The 26,626-nt window shown below is 45.4% G+C and overlaps 4 protein-coding genes across 5 annotated transcripts in view; 2 read left to right on the top strand and 2 right to left on the bottom strand.

The window, feature by feature from the left end:
- Nucleotides 1–2,079: 2,079 nt before the first annotated feature.
- Nucleotides 2,080–14,185, bottom strand: cpsf2 (cleavage and polyadenylation specific factor 2). The gene is made up of 15 exons (XM_053880358.1): nt 14,038–14,185; nt 13,648–13,813; nt 13,410–13,569; nt 13,164–13,269; nt 12,959–13,088; nt 12,777–12,892; nt 12,152–12,339; nt 11,786–12,076; nt 11,615–11,715; nt 11,342–11,545; nt 11,118–11,270; nt 10,361–10,583; nt 9,913–10,227; nt 9,567–9,701; nt 2,080–8,138 (listed from the first exon to the last, which is right to left on the bottom strand). Exons 2-15 carry the CDS (start codon nt 13,794–13,796, stop codon nt 8,046–8,048), a joined length of 2,364 nt encoding a protein of 787 aa, XP_053736333.1. The 5' UTR covers nt 13,797–13,813; nt 14,038–14,185; the 3' UTR covers nt 2,080–8,045.
- Nucleotides 14,186–14,388: 203 nt separating this feature from the next.
- On the top strand, nt 14,389–15,666 carry LOC128767954 (NADH dehydrogenase [ubiquinone] 1 beta subcomplex subunit 1-like). Of its 2 annotated transcripts, none has more exons than XM_053880366.1 (3): nt 14,389–14,462; nt 15,262–15,406; nt 15,529–15,666. In XM_053880366.1, exons 2-3 carry the CDS (start codon nt 15,267–15,269, stop codon nt 15,563–15,565), a joined length of 177 nt encoding a protein of 58 aa, XP_053736341.1. In that variant the 5' UTR covers nt 14,389–14,462; nt 15,262–15,266; the 3' UTR covers nt 15,566–15,666. The 2 variants fall into 2 exon arrangements, with proteins under 2 accessions (XP_053736341.1, XP_053736342.1); XM_053880367.1 differs by having other exon boundaries at nt 14,405–14,516.
- Nucleotides 15,667–15,711: 45 nt separating this feature from the next.
- On the bottom strand, nt 15,712–19,475 carry riox1 (ribosomal oxygenase 1). The gene is made up of 15 exons (XM_053880363.1): nt 19,336–19,475; nt 18,667–18,816; nt 18,467–18,600; nt 18,212–18,311; nt 18,037–18,150; nt 17,821–17,927; nt 17,649–17,756; nt 17,514–17,548; nt 17,263–17,441; nt 16,659–16,763; nt 16,459–16,600; nt 16,183–16,303; nt 16,012–16,111; nt 15,859–15,945; nt 15,712–15,803 (listed from the first exon to the last, which is right to left on the bottom strand). Exons 1-15 carry the CDS (start codon nt 19,420–19,422, stop codon nt 15,753–15,755), a joined length of 1,620 nt encoding a protein of 539 aa, XP_053736338.1. The 5' UTR covers nt 19,423–19,475; the 3' UTR covers nt 15,712–15,752.
- Nucleotides 19,476–19,902: 427 nt separating this feature from the next.
- The window catches only part of extl3 (exostosin-like glycosyltransferase 3), a 21,361-nt gene continuing 14,637 nt past the window's right edge, over nt 19,903–26,626 (top strand). Inside the window, exon 1 of the mRNA XM_053880357.1 lies at nt 19,903–20,039. The gene's annotated coding sequence lies outside the window, so the exon portion shown is untranslated. The remainder of the gene's footprint in view (nt 20,040–26,626) is intronic.

Below are 26,626 nucleotides of genomic sequence, written 5' to 3'. Positions count from 1 at the left end.
ACCAGGAGGAGACCCTCAGTCTTCCTCCTGAACGGCTGGAGAAGGCTCCAGCCAGGGCTGCTTGACTGCGGCTGACAGTGAGGAGAAGCGACGGGGAGGCTGCGCCTCACACACGCAGGTTGACAAAGCTGAAACAGCATGTCATCTTTTAACAACATCAGTGCAGCTGCCCACTTAAGCAAAATAACCGGGAGGTCAAAGGTCACCTCAGTCCGCCGCAATCTCTCGCAGACGGCGCTTACGTAAGCGGCGAACCGTCAGAGCGCTGCGAGGCAGACCTCCAAGTGAAGCGGCTCCCTGCGGCCCGGTCCTTATCCCGGCAAGTCTTGGGCACAACCGCGTGCACCGCAACATGTGTGAGCGGAGGACGTGCCAGGGGATTAGCACCCCCCACCCCACCCCCCAGCCCCTGACCACGCAGCAGCCCGGCCACTGGGGAGCGGTGCCAGCGCCTGCTTACTGAGATTTAGCTTTTTTTTTTTTTTTTTTGTCCTGCCTCTGGCTGGTCCGGCCCACAAGACCACGGCTTGGTCCCACGCTCTGATGTCAGCTCAAACACGTCGGCCGTGCCGTGCCGAGCCGAGCGTGTGAATGACCAACAGTTTGACTCATAGTTGCTCATTTCTCAAATCAGCGCGGTGAGTCATGTGGAGGGCGGTGATTCAGACTCGTGACAGCGTCAACACCGCGGCGGCACTTGTCAGACGTCTTCAGATTCAGCAGGAGATGAAGGACTCACCTTCGGCAGTGAAGGCGAGGCTGCTGGACCCACGACACCCGCTGACGCTGCTCAGCACCGGGTCTGCAGGTTGTTGATGAGCAGCCGACCGAGACGACGAAAACCTCCAGCAACAACAAACTGACTTCCATCACCTGTTCACACTGACAAGCCTCTCATCAGACGCTTCAACAGACATTACAACCGTCTTCCTGTCTGGCAAAATCTCTCTGCCAAATATTGCTTTATTTATGCCATATATTTACAATCTTGGATACATCCTTCATTTAGTATGCATTTATTTTGAGAATTTTGGAATAAAAATGAGAATATATCACTATCTCATTTCGTACATTTATAATGTATAAGCCTCATATTTCTAGATATATTTTTGTTATCATAATAACAAAATGTTAAAATATTGTAAATATTATAATATTGTAAAGACGTGTACTGTTTTTTTCTCAAAATATTATTGGTCTCTCTTTTTTATATTATACATTATATTATATTTATATATATATATATATATATATATATATATATATATATAGAGAGAGAGAGAGAGAGAGAGAGAGAGAGAGAGAGAGAGAGAGAGAGAGAGAGAGAGATACAGTGTCCTGTTATATTCAAAGTTTCTTTCCCACAATAGCATCCAAAGGACTCCATTTTATTCTCCACTTGCATGCCGTACTATGTTCTGGCTCCTGACCGGAGAGTGAATGCTGCTCGTGCGTGTTGCTGACTCCATTTGCAGCGAAACAAATCAATCATCTTTGCGACGGCAGGTTTGCTGGCCGGCTCGCTCAGGTGAGACCAGAGGGCTGGCCAGCAAAGCCGAGGAGGAATCGGTCGCCCCGGCAACATCAGCGCTCCACACGCTGAACTTTTTAATTGTTATCTGCTCTTTTGTCTCTTTGCTTCACAAAAAAATAAAACGTTATATAAGCAGTGGTGGGCGGAACTGAGAGAGGATGTTGACTTTTATCTGCCACTTCATCTGTCAGAGCAACGGTTTCGTCCCCAGTTAACACCAGGAGGGGTGTGGAGAATCGCTTTCCAAAATCTGTGTCGCTCGCTTCTGTCCGTGGAGAATGATCAGAGCTCCTGAAGCAAAAATGACACACCATTGTCCACATAGTGGGAGGAGCTTCATCACCTTTGAGTGACTCAGAGTAGAGCTGCTGGTTCTGTAAACCAGCTTCAGAACTCCGGGGGAGGAAACTGGAGTTCCTAGAGGAAAGCCGACTCAGTAAAATCAGTTGATTCCCCTGGTTGAAGTCCGGACTCTCTGGTGAACCAGAGTGAAATATGAGGCGTCCTGAACCGGGCCGGTGTTAATGGCGTCGTAATGAACCGCAGACAGGAAAGTGAATGATCTTCCTGTGGAGGAGAGGGACGACCATTCTGACCCGCTGGCTTCTGCAGAGGTGGGAGGGATCCTGTCATGAAGTTTGAAGATCTCCCCGCTGAGTGATTCACCTCCCGTCCACCGACTCCCCTCGACCAGACCAAGCAGGAGTTGGTCATGTTGTCAGGGATCAGTAAAATGCTCAGCCTCAAAATCTGCAGTGTGAGCAGGAACTGTGTCTCGGCCTTGACATGAGAGGAAGGTCATGTGATACAGTAACTGAACTCTCCATTTTCTTTTTATATTTTTCTTCATGGTTCGGGGGGATTAGCGCCACACAGCACAATAAATTTGCCAGACACTATAAAGCCAAGTAGATCCCATGCCCTCGGTCCATCAGTCTTGTGTTCCACTGTAGTGTCATGTGACTTCAGCAGTTGAAACAGTGAAAATGAAAAAGTGCCTGTGCGGTTAAAGCTCCCTTTGTTTGCCGCGTGTCTAAAGACACCGAGTGTTCAGTTCTCGCCTTACATGACGGGCGTCACTTGTGAGATGAAGTGTTAAAGTCTTCGGGCCACTGGTCAGCACGCTGGCATCTACACTGAAAATAAACACTGCTGAGTCACTGGTGGGGATTCACACTCCTCCGCGCTTGTTTTCACATCCACTTCAGTCCGTGTCCATGACTCAGCTGTCCAACGTGTCCGAGTCATCAACACTGATCCACTTCGCTACGCTCGCTTTTCTGAATCAACAAGATGGTGATCCATGAAACTCCACGGCTTCCTCGTGGTCCACTTTCACTCCGCCTTTATATATATCTGACCCTCAACTTCAGTCACTGGCATGTGGCTTCTAGTCAACCGCAGAGATCCTGTCTCACATCGTGTGAGAATGATGTTTGGTCAAATGATCTACCATCTACGTTTGTTTCTGGACACAAACCAAGCATCCTGGTCTTACAAGGATCCTCAATCTTGTCTTGATTTATCTTGACTTGGAAGTTAAAGCTGGAGACTGTGTCCCATTTCTCATCCTAACACTGGGTTTTGCACGTTCACGTGTAAGTGCAGTGTGTCCCAATCCTCCTCAGACCGAGGGCACTCAGCCTTCAACACTTGAAATGATCCCTTCAAACCGAGGGCGCCGGCGCTGACTTGAAGTGGATCGGACAACATGGAGGAAACACAACACAGCACGGCAGCCAATGACACGCTGTCTTTACGCGTGATGTCACAAAGTGTTGTCCCAATTCTTAGGGACGTCCATCACTTCACTTGGTCGTAGTAAAGGGCACTCAAAACCAAGAGCGAGTGTTAGGGTGAGAAATGACCCGCCCTCCAAGTCCCTGCTCCACCAAGTCTTTGATCCCACATAGGTTTCCATCTTTGTCCATCATGCTTGGCCCTTATGGGTCATGAGTTCTTAACCCATAATATCCTATTTTTTCCTGCTTCTGATCTGCAAACCTTGGTTCACAAGTCGTGATTTGGCCATTCTTGACCAATGAATTTTCGCTATCAAAGTCCATTGAGTCTTGCACCTCCTGGTTCCTGCTGTGTGACACAGACCATCTTGCCTTCACGTGCTCCTTCCCCTCACTGCTCCACCTCAGGAACCTACAAGCTGCAGTGAGGTCGACAGTTAAACCCTAAACGTTTCTCCTTACCAGTCATGTTTCCTGACCCAAAATACTCAATTTGTCTGTATTCTGTATGATCACACAGACAAATACTTTTGCGGTGCCTGACATCCGGACACTTACGGGTTTGCTCCTGAAAACAAAAAAAAATCAAGAGGTCCCAAAACACCCTGGCTTCCATCCTTTGTTACGACATCACGCACAGCAGCACTTTGGGTACTGCTGCAGAAGCGAGCGTCTTCTTGGATTTGTGTCCGCCGGCGTCTCTCGCTCGGCGGTCCAACGTCGGTTGCATAAGAGGATCCTCTCTGTGACGGTGTAACTCTGGATTCACGCTCGACGTGGCGTTTTGTTGTGAGTGTATCTTTAGAAACTCCCTCGGGGCTCTAGGGAGGAACTGGAACCTCAGGAAGAGCCGACACACGGCGACAACCCAAACAGGAATCTCCCTCATGGTGACAGCTCGCTCCAAAGTTTGCTCACCTGAGGATTTTCACCTCTTCAGATGGTCTGACTGTATAAGTGCAACATCGAGATGCCCCTAATTTCTGTCGGAGACCCTAAAAAGACTGGACGTTTTGGCCCATCCTCCACCAGTAGAGCGGCGTCCTTGCCTGATTCTGGGCCGTCCAAGTCCTCACATCACTCGGGTGTTGACCCAGAACATTGGCCAGAACTCAGCCCTTAAGACGTCCTTTTCCAGATGCTTGACCCCAAGTGTCTCGATTTGCCTTGATCTCCAGTCAAGAGCAATGGGTGGCATTTGTGCAATGACATCATGGGATTACGTTCCAATATTTAGAGACTTCCACCGTCACATTACCACATCATTAAGTGGTCTGCTCAGGGAGGAGAGCAGCAACCGGGGGGGATTAGAGGCATTCATCCCCCGATCACATGAACCAGAGGACGACTCTGTCCAGGGTTCGCTGTTCTGTCCAAGTGTTGGCAGCGTGGCGTCACCCTCCAGTCGGGACGTGATCGAATCGGACAGATCGTGGAGCAGATCGGAGAGCGGCCTGCAGGGGGCGGCGGGGGTCTGGGGGGGGTTTAGCCACTCGTTACATTAAAACAGGAGCTTCTGTGACAGAGTCAGCATTATGAAAGCTAAGAGGATTAGCTGATGGACATTTCTGGCGTTGTTGGTCAATTATCAAAATGAAAAAGCAGTGACTGGGCAGAGGCACACGCTCTCCCCCCTGCTCCTGGACCGTCCCTCACAGGTTATCAAGGCTCAGGCAAATAAATAACAGCATCATTCGGTGACTGTGTGCGAGTGGATGGGGGGGTCGGGTGGGATGGGGATGTTCGGGTGGATTAATAGGAAAAAACAGAGCATTTAAAATTTAATGTCTCTAAAGTGCAAAACTGTATGTTACGCAACTGCAGGGGGAAGAGGCCGACACGACAGCCAGTCATCTGTGCTCAAGTCTCAACCGGGTGCGTGACAACACACACACTCAGCACAGCTCGCTTTCCTTGTCCTACTTGTGTGTGTGTGTGTGTGTGTGTGTGTGTGTGTGTGTGTGTATCCACTGTGATTGCTTAACAGCCTATCAGTGCAGGACGAGTCTTCAACGCTGCGTGTGTCGTCACACTGCAGGCACGTGTGAGCATCGGGGCGAGGAGGAGGAGGAGGAGGAAGATTGAGACAAAGGTTTCTACAAATGTGTTAACACGTCATCGAACGAGTCGCCACCAGCATCACCGGTACGTAGTCACATGAATAGACACAACCAGGCCGATGAAACGTTTGTCTACAAATGGAACTATAACAAGATTCAAAATAGAGAAATCTAAATCAGTGAGGAAAAAAAATAAGGAAAATAGAACACTGGAATGGAGAATAAAAATATAATATAATACAATATATAATAAGGACCTGTGAATTATCAAAAGGAATTCATGTCAGTTGCCACATAAATGAAGGGGAAAATGTCATGGAGGAAATTGGAAAGGAAAGACAAAATTCTCAGGAATGAAAACAAATGAATTAACAATAAAAATAGAATAAAAAAATGGAAAAACAAACTGACAGAAAGTGAAAGGAACAAAGGAAGGAAGGAAGATTACTGAAAGAGAGGTGAGGAAGGATGGCACAATCTTGGTCCAGATGTAGTGAAAGCAAGGAACAGCAGAAGGGGGAAGGTAGGATGAAACAAAGGATGAAAATGAAAAGGTGGAATGACAGGAAAGAGATGCAACGCCACTGAGGGAACGCTGAAAGCAAGGGAGGAATAGAAAGTACAAATAAAGGGACAGCAAGAGAACAGACAAAAAGAGTAGTAAACATAAGGGGAGACAGAGAATGGACGACAGGAAGGAAGAAAGATAGAATAAAAAGAAAGAACACTGAACAGATGAAAGACAAATAAAACTGACAGAAAAGAAACCACACTGAAAGGGAGACAGGAAGGAAGGAAGTGAAGACAGAATGAACAATAAAAGGGAAAAACAGAAGAGAAAGAAGACAAGAGGAAGAATGAAAAGGAAAGAAGGGATGTTGATGCAAATAGGGAAGAGATAGAAAAGTAAAAAGAATGACGTTAATGTGAGTGATGGGAGGAAACAATGGCAGAATTAACATGGTATACAGAAAGGAAAGGAGAGAACACATGGAAGAAACCAAAATTTTTTGAAAAAGAGTGCAAGCAAGGAATGATGGGTGAATGAATGAAAGTGAAACAGAGACATGAAAGGTGAATTTGAAATTGAGAAGGAAGGAACAGAGGAAAGGTGAAAAGTAGAATGAAAGACAAAGAGAGTACAAAAGCTAAATGTTGAAGGATGGAAAAGCAAAAAGGTTTAGGGAAGAGAAGATTAGAAAAGCGGAAAATAAGTAAAGAAGGGAGGAATAAATGAAGTTGGAATGTGGACAAGTAAAGAGAGGACCGGTGTGAACAAGTGAGAACAAATCAAACTGATAAGCAAAAACACAAGAAGAAAATGTGTTGGTGTATTTCTCAAGAGCTGGCTCCTCTTATCGGCTAACTTTCCGGCTCGGCTGTTTCTCCACCGTGGTGGGATAAAGACTGTGAACCATCCCATTATTTTTGAGACAGAAACCGTGCGAGGTGATCAGATAGTGAGAGGAAACCAGAGCTGGCTGCACTGATCCTGCCGTCAGAGGAATAGGAAGTCTCCTGGCCTGCGGTTAGAAATGTCTCCATCTGCTGGAGCAGCAGTGACGACGCGCAGAAATGCAAATGAGTCCGTCCAATGGTGCTGACCGTGACGGATCAACTGCGAGAGTCTGAACATGATTCAGAGGAGTAGTTTAAAAGGGATGGAGGGTGTTTAGGTGCTCAACTATCCAACACACGGCTCGGATTGTTGGGTCCGAGAAGTCTTGCATCTCCTGGTTGTCTTTACCCTGAAGCATCAGATCTCTTTAGACCAAAAGTGTCATGGTTCTCTCTGGTCCTGCACCCAAGTTCCTGCTGTTGAACTTGGTCCTCTGACCTTTGTTCTTTACCCTTTATGTCTTGAACCCTTCCTAATCGGTTGACTTACTTTGGTCACCCTGGTTCTAGATCCTCAAAGTCAGGCTCACTTGAGTCCTTGACCATAATAAGTAGAACCATTCTCCACACCTTTTCCAAGTCTTCCACCGACACCGGGTCTCAGGTTGACATCTCTCCAAACTGTAACCTGGGGAGGGCCTGTGTTCTCAGTACTGTACCTTTGGTAAAAATGTCAGGCAACGGTCATATTTAGAAGCAGACGCAGTATGTCCCCAAGCCAAGGCACTGCCTTTCTTTCTGCTGATGTCAGCTCTCAATCCTAAAACTTGCTTCCGACCCTAAAAGTCTCCACTCAGTCCAGTCAAAGTGCGGCCCCAGGGCCCATATTCAAGCAGCCCTCTTGACAAACTACCAAACCGATCATGCAGAACCGTTTGACAGCGAACCAACAATTTTGAATTTGTACTTTATTCATGACTAGTTTAGGATTCGGTTTAGGCCTTTCTTCCCTTTCTTTTCATTGGTCTTTTTTTGAGTTTTGTCCATCGTTCTTCATCCCTTCTTTGTTTTGCTCCACCCATGGTCTACTTGGTGATTCAGACGAGCAGCACTGTTCAGGTTTGTGACACGGGAAAACAACGGGACATTTGAAAAAAAAAAAAAAGGGTGTCCATTTAATGAGAGAAGACAGCCATCAACACTGGTTCACATGATGTTGCTGTACAGGAGGTGACAAAAGGCAGTCCAGGATTCACAGTCCGATTAGAGTCCGAGTGAAGCGTCTGTTTTTTGACCACTCACAGTAGAAAATCCGTGTAAAAAAAGAGACACTATACATGACAGTCTTTGCGATGTCGCGGGCTCCTCCGGCTACACAATGGCGTACTGCTGATACAGCAGCTCCCGGATCTTATAATAATCGTCACACATGCATCCTTCCAGTCCGATGCGCCCGGCCTCCGTCTGCGGAACAGCACCAAGGTTTGAGTCAGACCCGAGCAGCACGCCGTCTCCCTCCTGAACAAACAGGCTCTCTCTTCCGATCTGACATTTTGGGGATAAAAGTGTCTAACAAGTCTATTTCAAGTTGCCCCCCTCAACACACCATAACACACAAACAGCCCCGGCTCCCTTTGATTTCATTTATTTGGGTTACATCTATTTAAAGTTCTTGTCAATTATGCATTTTGTTGGAGGCTTCTGGCTCACTTTCACTTTCCTGTTCATTCCAGTTTAGGATTCTCGTTCTGAAGTCAGATTCGAGGAGCCTTTGGGGCTTTATCTCACTTTTGCAGGCTGCGCCTTTTTCTCTTTTCATCTCAAGTGTTTTAGTTCACTGCTGCTGTGTGGAAGTCAGTAACCTTGAATGTATTTATAACAAATCGAATCACACTGAAACGTTACAGTTGAAAGGATAGAGGCTTTAAAATATTCACAGACACAAATCCACCACCTTCTTGTGTATTTGCCTCCCTGATCCACGACCCTGAATGACTTGACCTGAGCCAGATCACAGTTCTCCACTTGTGGCTCCAACAGTAGGAACCTTCATGGATCATCGTTCAGGAGCCATTTGGTTCTTACAACCATCAGCCCCACAGTGTACGTGTTCACACAGAACAGTGAAGGACTGGTGACGTCACATTACAGCAGCGCTGAGACACACCAAATAAACTTAAAATAGTGAGTGAGGAGGCAGCAGTATTTATGTTCTCCTCATTACAGGAATCCACCTCCAAAATCAGGGAAGATGTTTCTGTGTTTAAATAATGGTGAAACACAGTTCAGTGTGTGAATGAGTGTGTGCCAGTGACACTCCAGGATCAGTCAGAGATTATTTCATCTCTGCGTATTTCAGGTTACTGACTGAATACTTGAGTCCGTCAGCAGCTTGCGTGTAAGTGTTGAAGCAAATTTGTCCCACTGAATTAAACCTCACAGCTTCAACAATTAATGACACACACAACACATGACACAAGTTTCATTTAGATAAAGTGAAAGCAGACGCAAACAGAATTATTTAATCCATGAAATGGTTCGAAGAACCAAATAGTCTCCCTGTGATTATCAACTGGTGGGTCAGGACCCAAGAGGCTTTAAATGCTTTCATTCTATTAAACTGTAATTTAACTGTTATTGAGAGGTGATGCCAAAGTGGGACCAGTGAGAACCTCTCTGCGAGAGCTTCAAAGGCTTGGCTCACTTCTTGATCCTAAATGGTTCTGCCCATTGGTTTACCCATGAGATCTTAGTTCTTGTTAGTTCTTGTCCCCTAATAACTGGATTGTCCCTGGTCCTACACCCTTAAACACATGATGTAACAACCCAAAACATCTGAGATGAAAGCCAGTGACCAGATGTTTCATTATTTGGTGCAGACGGCACACTGACCTTCCGTACAGCCACCATGTTGTTGCAGACCAGAACTCCGCCCACAAACTCGGCCTGGATTCCCTCTTTGAGCAGCACCTGCTTGAAGTCCGACAGCCGCGGCTCGTTGATGAACACGGAGTGGTGACCTGGAACCTGTGAGAGAAGAAGAGGCTGTGAAACGCTCTGAAAGATTCTTGTGCTGAAACACCCACGCTGCTGAGTCATCGTGTCTGAGCCAAGACGTGGGATTCTCTCTCGGGGAAGTCAGCGTTATATTTTACTCCGCAGTGATCACATTTAACAGCTCTGCTCCCAGGATCACTTTTGAAGAACACAGTGCTGTAGATTTGAATGAGAAACGGACCTCGTGTTGAGGCAGCGGCTCCAGCGTAGGAATGACATCACTCTCGTCCGACGGCTCCTTCTCGTCCTCTCCAAACAAACTTTTCATCGCTCGCTGGGCGGCCACCGCCGCTGCGCTGTGCTCCATGCCCAGATCAGGCAAGGTGTCCATTGGCTGCTCACTGTCCTCCGTCTCCTCTCTCACACCCTTCTCCAGCATCACACCCGTGTCCACCTTCACCACCCGCATGTCCAGCACACCATCGATCCAGGCCAGCTCCGTGTCTTTGGCCTTGCACAGCTGCAGCGAGCTGACGAGGGAGTCTTTCAAACGCACCTGCAACACAGCAATCCTCATGCTCATGTGCACATCCTCGTAGTCAGCTTTTCTTAAACGTCCCTCATCCTCATGTTGCCTCACATCTGATTCAGCAAAACTGATAATAGTGATCTGGTTTGTGTGAGCCGACCTGGTAGATGTGCGTCTCACTCGTAGCGTCGATGGTCTCCTGCAGTTTTGGCGTGTAGACTTTGATGTCCTTGCTGAAGGCCTTGCAGGACTCGGCCAGGTCCAGACTGGCGTGCGGAGGCCCGTGGACGATCACCAGCTGTCGAGGCTTCATCTGATTAATAATCTTTTTGATGGAGTCTCCGTCTGATCGACCTTCATAGTCGATGTACATGACTCTGGCTCTGCGGGGAAGAGAGACCAGACCTGGAGTAATATTTATAACTGCGGCAGAGACGTGCTGCCAGGGCTGTAATTCATATCAGAAGAAGTTCCCTGACAGAAATCATCTGTTTCAATGACTTTGCCTGACAACCCCAAAAATAATTAGTTATTTATTTCTGGAGGCCATTCAAGGTGGGGAACGAATCACCTCTGAGGGACAAAACAGAGAGGAGCCGTTTTATATTCATGAGTTCTGTCAGACTTTTGGGTTATGTGTGACACTAAAGGAGAAAAACAATGGTAGCAGGTGAGCACCATAAAATAGAAAAAATAAAAGCATTTCCTGACAGAAATACACACATTTGCTGTGTGATAGCTCTGCAATATGGTCAATGTCAGTTACGTGGTTTGATAAACGTCTGAAGGAGACTTGTGTCAGGAAAACTGCCTGAAAGAGGTGGAACTTTTGCAGTAACGGTGAGTACAACACCATGAATGTGCACTTCTGGATTAGTTAGAAATCGTAGCAGGCAAGTGCCCAGTGAATCGCTAACCTGATTTCCAGGTTCTCCACACTGGATACACATTTGGTCGGGACCACAGAAAGGTCCTGGACCATTGGTTCTTCACCGTTGGTCATCCCAGAATCCATTTTACTTTTCTCCTCTTCTGTGGCCTGAAGCTCCGGAACCAGGAAGTCTTCAAGCCTGTGAATCCAGATCATCAGTTGGTAACGTGGAGTGATGCTGCATATGTGTCCAGGAGGGTGAAGCGGCACCTGATGATTTCTCCATACTCGTCCCACTTGATTCGCTCCTCGTGCACTGGGAACATCGGGTACGACTTCTTGGCTTGTTTGAAGAAGCTTCCTTTCCGGCTGCCCTCGCCTCTCATCATCAGGTCGTGGTGCTTGGTTTTCACCGCGGCCGGCTGATCGTCATCATTTTCCATGTCACTCTCTTCGCTAGAGTCCACGTCTTCCCTGCAGCGGGAATCATGTTATAGCACAGAGTGCAGGTGTGGAACTGATTTATGGCGCTGTCAAACTTACACTTTTTCCTGTTCCAGTTTTTTGGCAACTTCCTTCTTGACTTTCTCATTTTCGAGGAATTCCTCCAGCTCCTTTCCTTCCAGTTTCACCCGCTTCCTCACCTGGGATCACGAGCAGAGACAGATTGAAACTGTGTAGATAGTCTCTAGATAGGAGACTTTCCAGTCTCACCTCCAGGTCCAGCATCTTCTCTCCCGGGTGGTCAATCAGATAACGGGCCAGTGTCCCAGGTGTCGTGCGATAGGTGAGGATGATGGAGTTCTTGGCGTGCTGGCACCACTGGATGAAGAGTTCTCTGGAAAAGCCAGACTCCAGGTCCGGCTGGCTGCAGAGCACCACCTTCGGACTGGGTACCCGAGCCAAGTCGGCCAAATTATGGCACTGATGCAAGTGGCGGAACTGGAAGGGATTGTTTCGCTTGTCCTCGAAACATCTCATGAGCTTGTCACTCATCCACTCCACCTGTAGAGAGGGACCAGTCACAACCTCAAGATCACGAAGAAGTACGTGACAAAAACAAAGATCTTTCTGTGATACCTGAGACTTTGAGAACTCCACCACATTGTAGCTGACGTTGTTAAGTAATGCAAGAGGGTAAACACCAAGTCCTGCATCCTTTGACCTCCAAATCTGGTCCAGGAGCTGAGCCAGCTCCAGCACACGCCCAGCTGTGTCCACCGCAATAAGCACATTGCCGTCACCCCGGAGAGTCTCCATCACATTGGCTTAGTGGGGGAAAATGAAAACAATGTAGACAAAAGACATTAGTTGACAGTTTAAATTAACTCAAGCACGGTTATTCAGTCCCTAGATTAAGCACTGCACCGAACATCCTGTGTCTACTGTGGATATTTCTGAACAGTGCAGACAGCATCAATCATTCATGTAGGCACTTGAGGCACTTTGTATTTCCCCTATTTTAGAAGCACACTTTCTATTCTTGCTTGGCCAGTGGCAGTGGGGCAGACGTTACAGCTAAATGGACCGATCAAGTCTACTGCACCAGTTACAACACACCTGATTCCCTAAAACAGGTTATTGTAAGGTTTCAGGCTTCTCGGTAGCCTGAGGTGGAAGAGGCTGGCTTGCTGTGGTGGCAATCCCTAATATGAAAAAGGTGAATATGAAGAAGCCTTTACAAAACAATACAATTAACACTCACTCAAAAGCTGCTCGTCTCTTTGTTTACGACGAGGTTGAACATATGAAGCGTTGAAAGAGTCTGTGATCAGTAAAGATGGTCGACTGATGCTCTCCAGCGTACAGCCGTTCAGGTGGCTGCAGCGGAGACATAAAATGCAGGTTACACAAGGTCAGACAGAATGAATTTGTCATTTTCATTACATCTCTCTTTTGTGGTTAAAGTCAACAGCGTAGACTATTTCCTCCTCTCCATCTTTCACTATTTTCCACACAGTTCCTCCAATCATGTGGCCGGCAGGAACCGGTGTGATCGAAAGGCCGTGTCCTTTCCCTGTTGGACATAAACAAGAGAGCGATGTGAAAAAACGTTTAACTCGGGATCAAGTATTGAACATTTATTTCTCACCTTTGAGGTTTACAATTTGAGAGTATTTCAGCTGCTGGATTTTATCAAACGCAGAATCCACATCATCCAGGGTGAAGAGTGTGAAGTCTTCGCTGTTGTTTCGAGACTGGTTGAAGAGAAATAAAATACGACGTTTCATTCAAAGAACACTTCTATTCTCTTTTATTTTACTTATTTTCATATCGCCAAATTTCCCTGATTTCATGAATCTAGATAATTTGGTGTCATACACAGACTCTTTCTCACCTGATACAGATCATACATGAACATCTGCCCCATCTTGTAGACGGGTATTGTTGCATATATAGTGCAGTTCAGACCCAGTTTTCCCACAGCATAAGGCAGCGCTCCAAGGTGTATGGGGTCAGGATGGGACAGAAGAACAGCATCCACCTGGTGCACATACCTGGAGGCACAAGTGACCACATTTTCATTCACATTCATTCACTTTGATAACTCGACAGAAGATGGTCTTCCGGACTACCGTTTGAGAGAATCAATGATATCCATTGAGAAGTTTTCATCCCAGCCACAGTCAAGGAGGAAGCGGAATTCATCCACCTGGAGCAGGTAACAGAGGGCAGACTCCTCCTGGACCCCCGACAACGCTGTCAGCTTGATAATTGACGTCATCGTTCTGGCTTCTGACACTACAGGCAGAAAAGCGTTGAACACAAAGCAGACCGAAATTTAAATAACCCTACCTCCTGAATGAACTGTAACAACCCATGTAGTTGAAAACCCACAAACAAAACACTGCATTAGGCTAAAGATGAACAACACAAAACCAGTTAATTCATTAGCTCGGCGTAGCGAGCTAGCTAACAATTAGCTTTAGCTTAGCTTTAAGGAACGTTCAAAGCGGCATACATACCCTTCAATAGGAGGTGGAATAAGTATATTCGTTTGGGACCACAACAGAACAACCAGGCCTGTTTTAATGTTCCAAAATTACAACATTACGGACTAAAGCATGTAAACACACAACTGAACTGTCGGACATGTTTGCCGCTGCACTGGGGTGAAAGGGTAAAGGGCTATACCAAGTGTGTGAACGGGCAACACGACTATTGTTGATCTTCTACACAATTAACGAACCTATAAATAAACTTAATTTTCGCTTATTTGCCCCTTGATTTTAGTTGTATTAATATATTTATACTACATCGGCACCAGGTTTGGTTTGTCTATTTCACGTTGTCCTCGCGTTTTTACCTCCAGATATGCGAGTGTGGTATATTCCGATGTCCTCTGCCCGGTGAGCCAAGAGCAGAAGGCACGAGCGAAGACAAAAACGAGGTAAATCCCCCCGTTTTCTGCACAATATTGTCGTTCCAGTTTGAGTGAATATGTGTAAGTACTTTGATTTATAATTCAGTGGGTTATTTTGTAAAGGCATACTGTTGATTTGGAAGGTGTGCGTAAAGGCTAAGCGTGGATGCTAGTGATAGCCTTCCACTCACAACATTCACAACTCATGACAGTGACAATGGTCAAATCGCTGTTGCTTACGTCTTTTTGATACAGTTAGGTGGACTCTCTGGAATAAAAAGTCATTTAAACGTGAGAAGAGATACTTGACATGCAAAGTGGAAACGTTAGCTTTATCGTGTTGTCATTTAAAGCTATAATAAGAGTAGTTCTATTTGTATGTCACAGATAAAACGCTCAAGTGATGCCGACTCAGTACTGGCTTTTAGTGGAATTATAGGGTAAAAATATATGATAAATGAGGAATACATTATAAAAAAGCGTTTGTCGAAGAAGCTCTACGCCATTAAAAGCAAATTTGGAGCGAGTATGATGATTTACGTCAGTGAAATCCAAGGAGCTGATGTTATCGATAAACGTTACTGTCTATTTGATTTTTAATCAACAAATGTATTTTGCATCTTGGGTTTGCAATTGTTTCTCTGATTCCAGTCAGTCACCAGCCTGGATGTCTGGACAGTTGGTGCACTTAATTTAAAGTGTTAAATCAGACATTAGTAACACATTCCTGTCTTGGGTCAAGATTGACTGCTTCATGTAGTTTTGACTCATTTGTCGGAGGATGTGTTCAGATCTTGCTTCAGTCAAATCTGTTTTTGTTCTGTAGAAACCATGGTCAACGTTCTGGCGTTTGCACGTGAGCACTGGGCGCAGTTATTTTTGCCGGCGGGATTTCTGCTCGGGTGGTACCTCGACAAACTGCAGGACCAGAAGCTGACGACTTACAGAAACAAGAGTCTCTTATACGGCAGGTGAGAACCACAACATGTAAACATGACAAAGGTTGCTTGATAATCCTAGACGCATTGTCATGTTCAAGTTTTCCACAAAACCAACCAAAAATATTCTCCCTTTGTGCCTTTCTTCTCTGCAGGGAGCTGAAGCCTGGTGAGGAGGTGACATGGAAGTAGACCTTGTCAGCTCTGGTGTGACCCTGCGTTCAGATTATTTAAGATGATCCCATTACATCCGAGTTGTATCAACCATTAAATGTAATAATTTCACAAAATAACTGACTTTTATGTTGGTCAATCCAAGAAGACGACATGGGGCAAGAGTTTAAAAAGAAGAGTGGCATTAATTCATCTTTATTTCAGGTTATTCTGTGTGAATGATCCCCTTCTCAAAGAGCAGCTCTGCCAAGGCGATCTGCTGAGACAAAAGATTAGTAGTTTCCCTTCATCTGGACAACATTGACACTCACCTTGTCATCAGCTGCCTCGCATGGAAAGCTTCCAACCGTCACATATTCTGGGTATGAATGGATGAGGAACTCCACGGCATCCAAGTGCTGAAGGACGAATGAACCAGGATGAAAAAAGTGTTGAGCTACTTCTCAAAATCTACAAATGTCTACCGTTGATTCTATTTCCAAACTCTTGAGCTCTTCCTTGTGGTAAACTCTGGAGTTGTCCGTTGTGTAGTAAAGATGAACTGCCTCTCCGTCGCTGCCCAATCTGGGGAGAAGAACAGTGTGATCAACAGACCGGACAAGTTCATGTATCATAGAAAAGAGTGATAGACTTACCTGGCACATCCTGCTCGCAAAAGTCTGACTTTGGTCTTGCTTGTGATGTTTGAGCCAAAATCCTTCACTGTGCCGCCCTCCCAACGCACAGCTGCTCCGTGCACACTGCTGGACACTTCGTCTTCAGTGGGAATGAACAAAAAAAAAATCTAATTTGAATGAATCGATCTTATCTACCAGCAGGTGGGGCCCTTGCTTTCAATGTTACTTCTGAGTACACATGAGCCTATGACAGACGCCTTTGATCTGTGTACTGAGGACATACTACGGTCGTACCTGCATTCAGCTTGGGTGGGAGACAGTCGTGGAGAAAATCTCGAGCTTTCAGATCCACTGCAGCGTCAACAGGCAGATAATTTGCCAGCTTCTTGGTGAGACTTTCAATTTTGGACACGAACGCTGTCCTCCTCGGATCATCCTGTTGATCAGAGCAAGAAGGTCCATTTCAACACATAAACAAAGCATAACTTGATTACCTCGTCAGAGTTCTGCACTCCCATGTACGTCAGGTAATCCAGAGGCAAACCCTGGCGGAACTCCGCATCCTCCTCCATGGCGACCTCCAGAGCAGCTGGAAGCAGCTGAGAGGAGAAAAAAAATCTTTTTATTTATTCAAAAAAGAGGCAGTTTTAGTACACAAAGATCTTATTAATAGTAACATAATACACACACACAAAGATTTCATTTCATGATATATATATATATATATATTGTTTAAAATGGCTTAAGACAGCATTCATTTTTGTTTTTGTTTTTACCTATTCATTTGCTCATGATATGTCCATTTACACAGCTACTTATGACAAATAATAAATACATCATGACTGATGGCCGGAGGGGAAGAAGGATAAGAAGGTAAAGAGGAAAATCAAAGTCAAATAAGCAAAGTTGAACCCTGCAGATAGATAACGGAAAAATAAAATCAGCTTTAATGAGATCAACACTCTTCTCAGATCCTCTGCTGCCATAAATACCAAAATGACGGAGCAATAACCAGCGTTCGAGGACTCTTGAGGCTCTGAAAGGAAAGGCCATTAACAGCTTTAAAAACCAGCGGAAGGTCAGTCTCATTAGACAGACCTTGTGCAGCAGGTCTCCCCAGCTGTTCTTCTGGTAGGAAGAGATGGTGATGTGCAGCGAGTGGGAGTCGGGGAGACAGTCGCCCTGATGGATGAAGCCTCGAGGGAAGTAGAGCAGATCTCCAGCCTCCAGAACCACCTCCAGGATTGGTGTCCCAATTTCCGACTGGTCAAAGTTCGCTAGAAATAAAGCTTCAGTTACTGGAGATATTCAGACTTTTAAGAGATGTTTGGAATCACTGGTGAACTTACGGCTCGAGAACACAGGCAGGACCTCTTCTGCTGACCTAAAATGACATTTTTCAAATATCCCTTCCATACAACCAGAACATCATAGATCACAATACACGAGTGACACATCGTCATGCACACACACGACCTCCTCACCTTGGACTGTAAACTCTCCAGTGCTTCTTCCCCTCCAGCTGGACCACAAACGCCTCTATGTCGTCATAATGCGGCGCAAACCCTTGAGTGCCTGGAGGCGTCAAGTATCTGAACAGAGAGTTGATGGAGATGTAGCGCACTCAAACAAGTCTACATGGTTCTGAAGACTTACACGTTCGCTCCAGCCATGCTGCCGAACTTCTCCTGGAGGATGGAGAGAACATTCCACACCATGGAGGAGAAAGCCTGAGGGTTCAACAGGCGAAGCGAGCAGCCGGCCTGAGTGTGAGCATTCAGTGTTGATTTATGAGCAAGATGAAATGGGACACGTGTGTTGGGTTCAATCCTACTAAGATATTCAGTTCAGTCCAGGTGATGGCATCTTCACCTGATAAAAGTCCCACACTGTGAAGGGCAGCGCTCGCCCAGGAGGATTGTGGGTCTCCCTCTTGCCGTCTGTGTAGCTGGTGACATCGAGGTTCACCCCATACTGAACATCATCCTTCAAACAGAAGACAGTTTGTGAACAACTCAGCACTTCAATGAAGCATCAGAATTCTCACCTCTCTCAGAATGCGGTCGAACTCTGCAGTGGAGAACAAGCCTTTGTAGTAATCTGGATTTTTACGTTGGATAAGGATGGGCTTCTTCTCCCATGTGTCTCTGACAGGAGACACAGGTCATATTGAGGTAAGAAAAAAAAGCATGACGATCGTCCTTTCCAGCCAAATCATGAGGTCCTGGTTCATCTACTGAGCCGATCCCCAATGGAAGTCTACAACTTAATACATCAAAAATCTTGAAAGGCTCCACCGTACCTGAAAAAAGCCTTCACGGGAAGTGGGCTGATGAGCCACTGGAATAGCGCGCTGGCCCGCTCCCTGCTGTTATTCACAGATGCCAGGTTGTCCAACAGATCTTCCAGTGTTTCCCCATTTATACACTCCTGATCCTAAATTTTGAGAGTCCACAAGACATCAGCCTTAAATACAGTCTAAATAGGAAATGAAGAACTTACTGTGGTATTGTTTGTTTCTTCTTCTTTCAACCTCTTTGAAGCCGTTTTTCTGATTTTCTTCTTCTCTGCTTTGATTACAGACTTGTTGGCATGTATTTTACTAGTTACCACACCATTCTCCTGCTTCTTCTTCTTCTTTTTTGATGTCACCTGTTGGAAAAAAAGAGGAAGAAAGCATGATTGTAAAAAACAATCTAACTATAACAACTCTTCCTGATATACTCATATTGTTTCAAATCAGCTGTTAAAGCTAATAAATAGAGCTGATAGGTAAAACTTGGAAAAACACAAATGTTTAGAATGTATTCAGTTTATTCAGTAGTAGCCAAAATACGACCCAAAAACAGTAACACTGACATCACAAAGTGACTATAGATGTCAGTGGAAATGGGGAAAATTGAGTTGCTGTTCTTATTTTAACCGTTTACTGATTCTTGTTTTGAATTAATATGAATGAAAGTGAATGCAGCATTTCACTTTTAACACATAAAAACAACGTGATGCTCAACGAATCCTTCCCGTATTTAAACAAAACACTGACAAAACATTTCAACTGTAATAATTAGATTCGATAATAACTGGATGCTATCATAGTAACGAGAACCCCACTGGTTCGTTTCTCGTATGCTCTAAAAAAGAAACATAACCGGGAGATTTGGGGTCACTTACCTGCACAGCAGATTTTTTAGCAGGAGGCGATGAATTGGCTGACAAAGTTTGATAAAGCGCGAACGCAGAAATGCGTTGCCTCTGCATTATGTACAACAACGTGTATAGACAGCCACAGAGGTTCGGCCTTCTTCTACGGTGCTGGTAGGTGACTGAGAGGGAGGGCGCGCCCCCTGTGGTAAGGAACAGTAACAGCAGGCTGATTGATGTAAATAGAAAATAAACTGTTGACTCGTTTACAAGCAATTTGACGTTCGCTCTCCGTATAAAACGACGACACATACATATATTGAGGGCATAAAGGGTCAATCATTGTTTATGATTTATGAAATGTGACCGGAAATGATGTTGATAAACCCCTGGATGAGCTGGAGGATTCACCCGCGGAGAGAAAGGACTCTTTACTAAGGTTCTTTACTAAGGCTCTTTACTCCAGCTGCTGCCACCGCCACCCAACTTTGGTGGACGCCGGGCTGCAGCGCCTTCTCTCGACAGCAGATGGAGCGATTTCCCCACAGCCACACCGCTTCCCAGCATGCTTAGCGGCGCGCTGTCGCTGCTGTTTGTCCGTCTCTTCAACAACGCTGCAGCGCCGCAAGCGCCCACCGAGATTTCCCTCAAACAAACCCACCAAAACTCGGATTTTACCCCCTGACAAACTTCCCGCAAGGCTGCCGCGCGTTTCCAGTCAAGTCTACCTGCAGGTGAGTGAACGGAGAAGTGGACATTGTTGCTCGTAGCGCGGAGGAGAGCGGCTTGTTGTGGCCACTGCTGGCTAACAGGCTAGCTAATTGGCCGGATAAGACCAGTGGCCCCTGCGATTTGCACAAAAAAAGCCCTTCGGGCATCAGTCGAAAGACACGTGTTGTTTGTTGTTTCCTTCGTGCGTGATATTGTTCTCCTGGAGACTGTCCGCTGCTTTGAGAAACTGCAGCCAGCCGTGCTCTGGTTTGATGGGCAGGTACACGTCAGTAAAGGTGAATCACCTGAGGTTATTATATTCCACCGCTGCACAAATCACTGCTGTTTCTGTTCAAACAACGGCTTTGATTTGGTCCCGATCCCAGCACGCTCTTGTTATGCCTTTGATGAACCATATTTCCGTTTATTGGGATCAGTATTTTTTTTAATTAATGTAGTGAAAAGAGTCAGATCCGAAAAAAAACGTGATCTAGACACCAAAACTGGTTTGTGAGTTGAAGTGAGATGATGATGATGATGATGATGATGATGTTTCCTGTCACACAGATATGAACCTTGAAAACTCATGATGGTTGAGGAAAACAAGGATGTGCAAAAGACATTGCCAAAGGCCTACAGAGGTTAGAGGTTACAGAGGTCGTGAGTGTTTGTGTCGGGTTCTCGCCGTGTAGCTGTATCAACTAGGAAGTAGGGCAGAAATAGTGAGTGAATTTCCTTTGAGGAGCCTTGAGGAGCATCACTGATGACCAGGATGTTGATATTGCTGCTAGTTTGTGTTGAAGTAGAGATGCTTCCCACTGAAATATTTGCAACAGACAAACATGCAGATCCACAAGTTCCAGGGATTCTTCTCTCTTTGCTCATCCCATCGGCTGAGGTGTGACAGGAACACAAACGCTGTTGGTTTGGGGTCACTGACAACTCAGTGGAGCACAATAGTTATGTGAAGGTATGTGCATCTGTACCAGCAAATGTAACAATGTTTTTGTTTTTATCTTGCTTTGAGAAAGCATTCCAACCAAGCACATGGTTTCATCACCTAACCATTTTTTTTATCTAAAAATAGGAAAGAAAGAAAAAATCTAACTTTTATCAAAACGCCACCAGACAGACGACTTGTCTTTGACACACAAACCATTACCCGCCGTCTCTCGCTGAATCAGCTGTGCTTTTAAATATATGTCTGCAAGCTGTAACTCGCATGCCTGCAACAATGATGGTATCAAGATGCCTGCTTGTCAGTATGTGGTGGAGTGCATAAACATACTTGACAAATTGTCCTTGCCTTGACTCATAAATTAACCTTCTGCAGAAGTATATTTCTTGATTCTTGACGACTTCAGAATGTACTTTTTTTTTTTAAATGCAAAAAAAGTCTTGAGGTTTTTACTGTCACATTTTTCGCCAGCCGATGCTGCTGATCGACATCCATTTCCTTAATTTTGGTCTTTTCCCCAATGCAGTTCTCTCCACGGAATCTGATCTAAAAAACTAGGGGTTGATAGATTTTGGTAAACAATTGTCTTAAGTTTGGAACTTATCTGCAGTTTCCCCGTCATAAGCGTCAAACATCCCGTCAATAACAGCACACTTCCATCATGCAAGCCATACTACTCACAAGATGTGGATAACCACAAGATTATGCCGGTAAACAAATATGGCGCCTGCGATGACCAAGATAAGGCTGCAAAAGGGTTGAGAATCAGCAAATTTCTATCATATTCTGCTAAATTACCCCGGAAACCAGCGTGATGACACTACGAGTATGGCATCATAAAGGCACTAATGATCGGAAGTTTAGAGGTCCTAAGAAAACAGGGCATTTAATTTCTCATGTTTGGCAGTTTAGGACGTCCACAGGATGCCAGTCAAACATATTTAAACAAAGTGGAAACATGACAGTTTTCGCCCAGTTATTCGCAGAAATATTCAGAAAGAAACCTAAAAATAACTGAAGCCCGTTGCTCAGGGAACACAAGTCGCGCATACCGGCCAGACACATGAAGAGACAGATCGCTGATGAAATTTTCTTCTCACTTCTTTATTGGTTGTATTCTATTCGCTGCTCTGGCACTGTTTCGAAAAAATCCTGGCGGAAACCCTGAAATTGTTGCAATCTATCATTGCTGTTAGAAGATTTGTGTAATATTTTATTTGCTACTTCACACATTGTACAGTGCATGCAGTGGTGGATGCCGTTATTTTTGGATTTCCAAACATGACTGAGTAGTCATGAGTAGTGATCAAAATTGCGCCACTCATTTGTACGCATCTGTTCACTCAGAAGCCTCCTGACCTCGCCCTCAGGTCAGAAACATACTTCCCGTCAACGCTTGAGCATCAGCGATATAAAGTGTAGAAGCACCCAGAGGCAACTCCTGTGACTGCCACACATCTGTTCTCTCGGATTTCAATTTTCGCCTAGTTGTCAGAGTGTGTGGTCAGGTCATACGTGGCTGTGAAACACATTACTGTAATTACACCCTCCTTAGTGCTTCATCTTGTCGTGAGAATTATTTTTACCATTGCAAATTACACAGATGAGAGTGATGCTTTTAATCGGACTGATTTGTTTTGAGTTATACCAAGAGAATTCTCAGTTGAGGAAACTGAACGAGTGGAGTGGAACAGCTGTGTTGAACGTATGAATGCGGAGTGACTCTTCGTTTGCTTCCTTGTGTTGACAGGAAACTCTGGCGAGAGTTAGGAGGAGTTGTGTTGCGTTCGGGAGAAATGCTTGATGCCAAGGAAGCAGCTGCAGGACAGCAAGTGCTGGATACAATTTGGCGCGCACTGAGTTTTTTAGATTGAGTTAAACCCAAAGTCACTGTGTTTGACAAAGCACTTCTTATCATAGCTGTGGAAGAAGAGCGGAGTAGCGAGGAGACACTTGGTGTTCTATGTTCTTTTGTCCTTCAAGACAGGTGATATAAGAGATTCTTCACCTTCAGATCTACTTACTGTAGATCTCCAAGTGAAAAGCTTCATTCAATAGACTCAACTGAGCAGAGTCTCACCTGGATTATGGCTGATTGAAGAGCGGGACTCATGCTTCCTTCTGTTCCCTCTGGTTAGAGGTAGAATCCTAAGATGTCTTAGACATGGCTCTGGTGTAAATCACTTTTTGTGCCCTTCAGTAGGCATTCTTTCGGAATCTCTTCTCAAACCACTGAAGAGACCTGAGGGCATTCTCGGGAGTTTTACGGAAGGTTAACTCGATAATGACAGTGACAGTCTCAGCGCTTTACAGTTCAATGCAAGTTTAATTACAATATCTCGTGGAGGACAGCAGCTTTTTGTGGTTGAGGTGTTATGCTGTTACCTTGACGCCGGCGACTCACGGTTGTGTCCAACGTCTACTTGTGAAAGCATTTCCAGCGCTCCCTCTGCAGCTTGCAGTGTTATGCTAATGACTGTGCAGGAGAGCGTTTGACAAGACGACCAGCTATTTATGGAATCATAAAACTCCTGTTGAGCAGGGGCGAGCATCAACTCGGTTTGGAGTTTAACAGCTAAACACTTGCACTTTAGGGCAGCCTCCTTTTAACAGCTGGGAACAACCTGTGAGACTCCAGCTGAACGTTGTCGCGCTTGCGTCAACACATGGTTGGTACACTTTGTGTTTTAGATACACAAGTACAAGTATAACAAACGATGGAAATCAATTGTAGAGTGATGTTGGGATGGCAGTGCCACAAACTAAGTGTACAAGAGAGTACTCGCTTCAGGCCAATTTTGAAGTTCTCTGTAATGGCACACAATTATGGACAGAAGCTTTTCACATATTTCTTTAACCCAAGAAGCAGGCATTAATTTTGATATTTGGATATATGGCTGTGTGGCGTATGGTCCAAGGTAGAGAGGCTTGATGCAGGGAGACAGATATTCATCTAACTAAACTTTCATTGCTTTGTGAATCATTTGGAAACCAAAATATTTTGTATCTTGAGTGGCAGTGTCGTCCCTACTTCATTCTTCAGTTGATCTTGTGCTTGTTTGTATGCAATTTCTTATGTTTATTTGGTGGCAAGTGGTGAGATTTATCTGTTGGTGTTGGAGCTCATGTGCAGTACGTGTGTGTAGCTAGGCAACAACAGTGTGCGTCCGGGCTGCCTCCGCCTGTACAAAGCAGTTTCCGTTTTCTTTATTAAGTCACACTTCAAATTTTAATTTTGAAAGCATTTTTACAACAGTTTTCTATAAAAAGAAGAATCTAGTGGATGAATCTGGTCTGGAAAATACCTCAGGGCTGCCACATATTGATGACATCACTCAGTTCACAGTCACAGGATTTAGTCGATGCCAGTGCAGTAACAGCACCGTAGAGCAGCGTCCCTCATGAAACTCTGCTCTCTTGTGAACGTTCACTACGATCCCACCCGACATTCAGGCACCCTGAGTCACTTGATTGCTCCTGGGCTCGTCCCTGGCAGCCTTCCACCTACACTCTGCATCAAGAAATCTGGCTGTGAAGTCCAGCGCGGACGAGCAGTCCTTAATTTGTGCCGACCTTGTAACAAGCATTTCGGCGGCTGCTCTGCCAAATCCCGCAGCTTTGTCCCTATCAGACTGAGAAAGATTCTCTCACATCTGCTTAAGGAGAGCGGGAAAGTTCTGCTCGGCTAACTCGGGACACTTTGTTCTGCGAGTCTGACGGGAACAGATGCGGGAGCTTTACTTCTCTGTTGAAAACACTGTGTACTCTTGGCTTGAGTTACAACACTATTTCAATTCTGTAGATGATATTTTCCCTGAAATATGTTAACAAAGGATGCTTCTGTTGTCAAAGCAATGCATTGGTTTATATTGTGGACACTGTTATTGTTGAACCTGAAGTAAAACTGCGCGCAAACATTTTTCAAATGGTCGGCACTTGGGTTGTTAGACTGCCTCTTCAGTGCACCATAACTTCCAAAGGAGGCTGTTTTATTGCCTCAAAGTAGTTACAATTGGTTATTAATAGTGTAAACTTTCAGAATAAGTGAGAAAAAATGGTGTTCACTGTATGTTGGATTGGTGAATGTGAGGCTGACCTCCGTACTTGCTCTAGACAACAATAATCGATGGGTTTGTGGGAGGTTTCCCAGGCATGTCTTGACCATGCTACATCTTGCGAATATACTACTTCCCTGGAATACTGCAACAGAACTCCTGGGAATTGGAGAAGTTCCCCATCATACTTTTCCCGGGAGAGGAAGGAACAAGAGGACAAGAGGAACTGATTATAAGCCAGGATCTTGACAGTTCCGAGGAGTGAGGTCTGTTTTTCTGACCAAGTCTGAGAAATAAATTCCTGCTAATGTGGATGTTTGATCCCTGGATGTTTGCTGTGCACAAACACCAAGAGTAGAATCAATGCCCTCTCGCAGCTCTATCGACAGAGCGGACCACGGGTGCACGCTTCAGTGGACCCTCGCACAATTTATTGCCCACGTTGATGGCAGTTTGCTTTCCGTGGTCTGCTACCATAATTCTCCCACGTCGCGTTCTCATCAGTCTGGCTGCTTTCCCACAATCCATCAGAGGGTTTTTTCGAGGGGTACTGCAGCTGTCGCCAGGCGGGGTCAATCTGCTCTGGCCCTCGCTGATCTGTACATGAGGGGCGGAGGAAAATCTCAGCGGAGGACTCCGCGGCTGCTGCCGCTGGCATGGCGAGATAACAAGAGGATTTATTTGTGAGTAATGCAGGAGGATTTGAGAGCCTGCGTGCTGAACTTTCCGCTCGTACTTTCACTTGTTTGTGTGTGTGTGTGAGAAAGAGAAAAACAAACAAGGAGAGTGAAAAGGCATTTTAATATTTTTAACCGTTTTCAGTTGCGCATCAGAGCTTGTGTGTGATCGTGACGCCAACCTCCAATCTTTCTGACCTGACCTGTCCTGTTGGGGTTGCAGATGAAAGCCTTTTCCAAGGTGGAAGAGTGTTCTGCTCTCACCTCTTCAGTCTCGAGCTTTGGATAAGAAGTGATGGCAAAGATTCGTAGCAAAGAAGTTTTCTCTGCAGGTTGTCAGTGCCCACGCTTCACTGAAGCTCTGTCATCCACTGAACAGCATCAAGTCTATGTCTCTTGACTGCGGCTGCTGCCCCCTTCAGGAAGCAGAAGAAAGAAGATGGCTGGTTTTGGAAAGGTCCAGTTGGATCCTAACCATCCATCCATGTGTGGGTGGTAACTCCAGACTTGATACTTGAGCTTTTTCCTGCTGACATTTTTATAGATATAGTCTCAAATAGCTCACAGACACTTCTCTTTTATGAGTTGTTATCCATTGAGACCTAGAGTTTGGTAAATAATGACCAAATACTGTATGTTGCTGAGAACAGTATCAAATAAAAGTGTGAAAAAAGTCTTGAAATAATAGCAAATTCAATGGCCCTAAAGGGTTGACTCACTAGAATAGGTTTTATAGCCGGGAACTGGGCCCTTGCCCGAAGCCTTCCCTGGCCCCATGTGGTTCCCACGCCCTTAGGAAAACCCCCCCCTGGCTTTTAGCCCAGTACTATGACCAGAAACGACTAAGTAGCGTGAACGCACTCCCTAAACTATAGACTGACCCTCCATGGGTTAGCAGAAGTTGGGGGGTGTTTTGAGAC

This window comes from Synchiropus splendidus, chromosome 12, assembly GCF_027744825.2.
Source record: "Synchiropus splendidus isolate RoL2022-P1 chromosome 12, RoL_Sspl_1.0, whole genome shotgun sequence".
Taxonomy (NCBI): domain Eukaryota; kingdom Metazoa; phylum Chordata; class Actinopteri; order Syngnathiformes; family Callionymidae; genus Synchiropus; species Synchiropus splendidus.
Note: the sequence above shows the minus strand (reverse complement) of the source record. Positions and strands in the feature narration are given on the sequence as shown.